Genomic DNA, 5,603 nt, shown 5'->3' on the forward strand with positions numbered 1-5,603 from the left:
GAAGCACTCATAAAGCACAAACCATTGCAACATGCATCTAATTGTAGGACACTCGAACCCTTTCACTATTATCTTACAATAGTTGTTTCCTAATTAAAGCGAAATGTCAAATGTGTAAAATTCTGAACTATAGGTATCATTTCTATTTTACATTAAATTCAAAAATATTAGATTTAGGATTGTCAAAGTTTAAAAAAAGTTCAGGAACACACTTTCTGGTTTTGAAGATTCTGGATGCTATAGTTTGAATACAAACTACTAAATGACTAAATTTTTTATAGCTATAGAAGCCTCTCATAATCTTAGTCTGCAAGAAACAATTTGTTAAAAAAATGCAAAACCATTACTTATATAAAATATTTTATTGGTAGTTTTCGTTGTTAATTTATAATAACTGATATTTAAATAATATCGTATTTCTATTCGACATGATCCCCGGTTAAAATGCAAATTAATGTAATCACGGCGTCATAGAGCGGCCCTAGGTGGCATGTTGAATTATAGCACACATCGATTATAAACCCGACACTGCTAGTTCCTGTTCCAAATTATTTCCTCGCAATTATTCTGAGGGAGGCGACGGATGTGGGAGTAGTTCTGAACCCTATTTGGCTTTCGAAAATGACACTTAATTATGTCTCTTATACCGCTGCAGCTCTCATAATAATTCAGGTGTCAGATAGTTTCTTTAGCCCTCCGAGGGATCACCTTCGAGACTGAAATTAATCGGTTTAACTGCGATAACAGAAGTAACTATGTATTAGGGCTGTAGAACTCAGGGTTAAATTTGTCTTTTACAAGTACCTACCTACATGTTCTTTCATATAACCATTCCTGAATGAAAAATTAATTGAATTCATACCAGTTTCACTGGCACTCATATACAAAATGGTAGAAAAGATGAAAGTAGAAGAAAAATGTAGCCCATAAGTTTGTATTAATGAATTTGACAAAAACTGTTCAGTGTAAAATTTATGGTTATCAAGTGGCCATTTTATTAGAAATTATTGCGAGTGAAAGTCAAATTCAGTTTGAATTTTTTAGTGGAAATTACAAAATTGATACAGTTATATTTATCACGATGCGAGAAGTAATATCAATTCACACTGGGCAAGCCGGCGTGCAAATTGGAAATGCCTGTTGGGAATTGTACTGCCTGGAACATGCAATTCAGCCTAATGGACAGATGTATCCCGAAGTTGAAATCCACGGCGGTGGCGATTGTTACACCACATTCTTTAGCGATACTGGCGCAGGCAAACGTGTCCCGAGAGCGATCTTCGTAGACTTGGAACCTACGGTTATCGACGAAGTTAGAGTGGGAACGTACTCCAAATTATTTCATCCGGATCAGCTTTTGAGCGGCAAGGAAGACGCATCGAACAATTACGCTCGTGGACATTTCACGTTGGGATCGGAAATAATCGATTTCGTCATGGATCGCATTCGTAAATTAGCAAACCAATGTGAAGGCCTGCAAGGCTTTCTGATTTTCCACTCGTTTGGAGGCGGTACAGGTTCTGGATTTGCATCTTTGCTAATGGAAAGAATAACTGCAGATTATGGTAAAAAGTCCAAATTAGAAATTGCTATTTATCCTTCTCCGCGGATTTCAACCGTTGTCGTCGAACCGTACAACTCAATTTTTACAACACACAGCACTCTAGAACACTCGGATGCCGCTTTCATGGTCGATAACGAGGCTATTTACGATCTCTGCCAAAGAAATTTGTCGATTAAACGTCCAACATACACCAATTTGAACAGACTGCTTGGACAAGTCGTCTCGTCAATAACAGCCTCGCTTCGTTTCGATGGCGCTTTGAATGTTGATCTGACGGAATTCCAAACTAACTTGGTGCCCTACCCTCGCATCCATTTCCCATTAATTACATATGCACCGATTACATCGGTTGATAAGGCATTTCACGAACAATTAACTGTTTCTGAAATTACGTACAATTGCTTCGAACCGGTTAATCAGATGGTAAAGTGCGACCCACGTAATGGAAAGTACATGGCATGTTGTGTGTTATATCGTGGGGATGTCGTTCCTAAAGATGTCTCTTTTGCTATCGGAGCAATTAAAACTAAGCGGAGCGTCCGCTTCGTAGACTGGTGTCCAACAGGATTTAAAGTTGGTATCAACTGCGAACCGCCAGCTTTTATTCCTGGTGGCGACTTGGCCAAAGTGCAAAGGTCGGTCTGCATGTTGTCAAACACAACGGCCATCTCAGAGGCCTGGTCGCGTTTAGATCGGAAGTTCGATTTGTTGTATTCTAAGCGTGCATTCGTCCATTGGTATCTCCGCGAAGGAATGGAACAGTGCGAATTTTTGGAAGCACGAGAAAATTTAGCCGCTTTAGAAAAAGATTTTGAAGAAATTGAATCGGACTATTTAACATCAGAATTTTGTGAAGATGAAATATGAAATTTAGGATACATAAGAACGTATGGGGAATACAGTTCATATTTTTAAGTGTGTCGGTGTGTATGTAAGAAGCTGTCTTGTGTGATAAATCAGATCAGTGAAATAATTTTATTAGTTTGTAGTTCTTCAGGAATAATAGTAATAATAAAAGCGTTACTTAATTAGTTTTTAACTTAATTTAACGCTCTCACGAACTACGTAATAATTGAGTCTAAATATGGTTCAAACCTATTAGATGTAAACATTTAGAGTACTTTTAATGGATTTTCATTTATTATGGAGGATTCCTTTGCTAGCCGTTTTTTCTTTAACCTTAAACAAAAATGCTTTCGAATATCGACCCAAAAGTGTTACTTTCAAGTACAATGAGCACTGCAGATTATACATAAGTATGTAAAAGACTTTGTCAAGGTGGCCGTTTTCGTTTTCGAAAAATAACGGCGGGTCGTTGCTAGGAAATGTTTGTTATTGTCGAGTTATAGGTTTTCGGGGGTGTTTATTTTTTTTTTTGTAATTTAAACATTTTCGGCTTTGGTTTCGTTTGATATTGGGGTTAGTCAATATGCGCGAAGTAATTTCTGTACACACTGGACAAGCTGGGATACAAATTGGAAATGCCTGTTGGGAACTTTATTGTTTGGAACATGGGATCCAACCCGATGGTCAAATGCCCTCTGACAAGTGCGCTGGAGGAGGCGATGACAGTTTCACCACGTTCTTTAGTGAAACAGGAGCTGGCAAATACGTCCCAAGGGCTGTATTTCTAGACCTGGAGCCTACAGTTATTGATGAAGTAAGAACTGGAACGTACAGACAGTTGTTTCACCCGGATCAGTTGTTATCCGGCAAAGAAGACGCCGCAAATAATTATGCACGAGGACATTATACTATTGGGAAAGAAATTGTCGATTTGGTACTAGACAGAATTCGTAAAGGAGCAGATCAATGTTGCGGTCTTCAGGGATTTTTGATATTTCATTCGTTCGGAGGTGGTACAGGTTCGGGATTTACCTCTTTATTAATGGAAAGATTGTCGGTTGACTATGGAAAAAAATCCAAGTTAGAATTCGTTGTTTATCCTGCTCCACAAATATCGACCGCTATGGTAGAACCGTACAACGCAGTGTTGACGACTCACACCACGCTTGAACATTCCGACGCTGCCTTCATGGTTGACAACGAAGCTATCTACGACATATGTCGGAGAAATTTAGACATCGAACGACCGACGTACACAAATCTGAATAGGCTAATCGGTCAGGTTGTGTCGTCGGTAACAGCGTCTCTGCGGTTCGACGGGGCACTTAATGTAGATTTATTAGGATTCCAAACAAATCTGGTCCCATATCCTCGCATTCATTTTCCATTGGTCACATACGCGCCCATTATCTCAGCGGAAAAAGCCTATCACGAACAATTATCGGTCTCTCAAATTACGAATGCCTGTTTCGAACCTGCAAATCAGATGGTTAAATGCGACCCTCGACACGGAAAATATATGTCATGTTGTATGCTGTACCGTGGGGATGTTGTTCCTAAAGACGTAAGTGCAGCAATAGGAGCCATCAAATCAAAACGTACTATTCAATTTGTGGATTGGTGTCCAACTGGGTTCAAATTGGGTATCAACTATCAGCCTCCGACTGTAGTTCCTGGAGGCGACTTAGCCAAAGTACAGAGAGCCGTGTGCATGATGTCTAACACCACTGCTATTGCCGAGGCTTGGGCTCGCTTGGATCACAAATTTGATTTGATGTACGCCAAAAGGGCTTTCGTTCATTGGTATGTCGGCGAAGGGATGGAAGAGGGCGAATTTTCGGAAGCTCGAGAAGACATGGCAGCTCTCGAAAAGGATTTTGAAGAAGTTGGGATGGATTCGGCAGAAGGGGAAGGGGAGGGTGGTGAAGAGTAAAAATTAAGATAAATCATTTCAGCAGGGTGTCTAAGCTTGTTTTAGTTTATTTGTTAAAACCAATGTCTGGAGGAAATCTGGATATTTTAGGTGCGGGTTTAAACAAAATTTGGACTTCGTTAAAACATTAGGTACCAGGGAGAGGTGGAGTTAATGTAAAGGTTGTCACAATATTATTAGTATTAGAAATAAAAACGTATTGCCTATTTTGTTGTGACTGATAATTTTTAAAAATAATTTCTCGTGAGTTGACGCTTTTAGTTAAATTGCCGATTATTACAAAATGTAGAAGCTATATATATTTACTTTTTTATGGGTATCGTTCGTAGCTGGCATTTGCCTGCAGTTTCTGTTATAAAAATAAATTTATGATTACATTATAAACACCTAAAAGAGCTAATCGACCACAAACATCCATAAATCACTGTAATATTACTTGGAAGAAGAAATTAAGGTTCTCTACTGTAACGCACCAGCTTGAAAATATCGCTATAATAAAGCACTGTTTTCCTTCACTTTCATGTGAACTCGCCGAATTTATGAATGCAATTTTACATTTCCTTTTTATATTTCAGAGAAAACTTTTCAAAAATCAGCATTTATTTTCGAAATTTGTTGAAGCTACCTACATAACGTATCCAATGAAACAATCTGCTGAGTTTCTGGATCTTTAGATCTGTTATTTGTTCCTCTCTAAATCTACTTTTATTGATCATAATTTTAATCCTCGTAGATTTATATTTCTAGTGGTTCTTTTTGCAGCTTGCTGAAGAATGATACATTAATTTTCTCAAAAATGTTATTGACCATTTATTGGAATCCTTTGCGACTCTTTAGAAAATTTCGAAACGCCATAAACATAATTTAAAGCGATAGCAATAAATTTTATCAAGTCATTACAATTTTAGGGATGAGGCATCCTTAAATTAAACGTATTGCTAAACAGCCAATTACAAAGCAACATGCACATTTTGGTACAAAGTACTGGTAGGTATGCAATTTGTAAATCTGGAAATTTTCTCAAATCGAGTTGTATTAAGTGCATTACCGGTTTCCTCAAACATGAGCAAGTAATGCTAGTAAACTATGCAAAACTGTCATAACATCGCCTCTCAGTATAACAAGTTATGCATCTTCCTTATTACAACCGCGAGGGTTACATTTTCGTGATGCACACAACTTCTTGCCATCGATTCGCTAGATACGTTACATAAACTTGTAATATGAGTTGAAATTCCTAAGAGGAAGCTTCTATACCGT

General features: G+C 38.1%; 2 protein-coding genes across 2 annotated transcripts; both read left to right on the plus strand.

Annotated features, from left to right (window-relative positions):
* The first annotated feature begins 815 nt into the window (after nt 1–815).
* LOC108741644 (tubulin alpha-2 chain-like) lies at nt 816–2,805 on the plus strand. Its single transcript, XM_018476509.1, has one exon. The coding sequence runs from the start codon at nt 941–943 to the stop codon at nt 2,429–2,431; it is 1,491 nt and encodes a 496-aa protein (XP_018332011.1). The 5' UTR covers nt 816–940; the 3' UTR covers nt 2,432–2,805.
* Nucleotides 2,806–2,877: 72 nt separating this feature from the next.
* On the plus strand, nt 2,878–4,564 carry LOC108741645 (tubulin alpha-1 chain-like). Its single transcript, XM_018476510.1, has one exon. It carries the CDS (start codon nt 2,994–2,996, stop codon nt 4,341–4,343), a length of 1,350 nt encoding a protein of 449 aa, XP_018332012.1. The 5' UTR covers nt 2,878–2,993; the 3' UTR covers nt 4,344–4,564.
* Nucleotides 4,565–5,603: the final 1,039 nt, after the last annotated feature.

The sequence above is a fragment of the Agrilus planipennis genome, unplaced genomic scaffold (genome assembly GCF_000699045.2).
Source record: "Agrilus planipennis isolate EAB-ADULT unplaced genomic scaffold, Apla_2.0 scaffold194, whole genome shotgun sequence".
NCBI lineage: Eukaryota > Metazoa > Arthropoda > Insecta > Coleoptera > Buprestidae > Agrilus > Agrilus planipennis.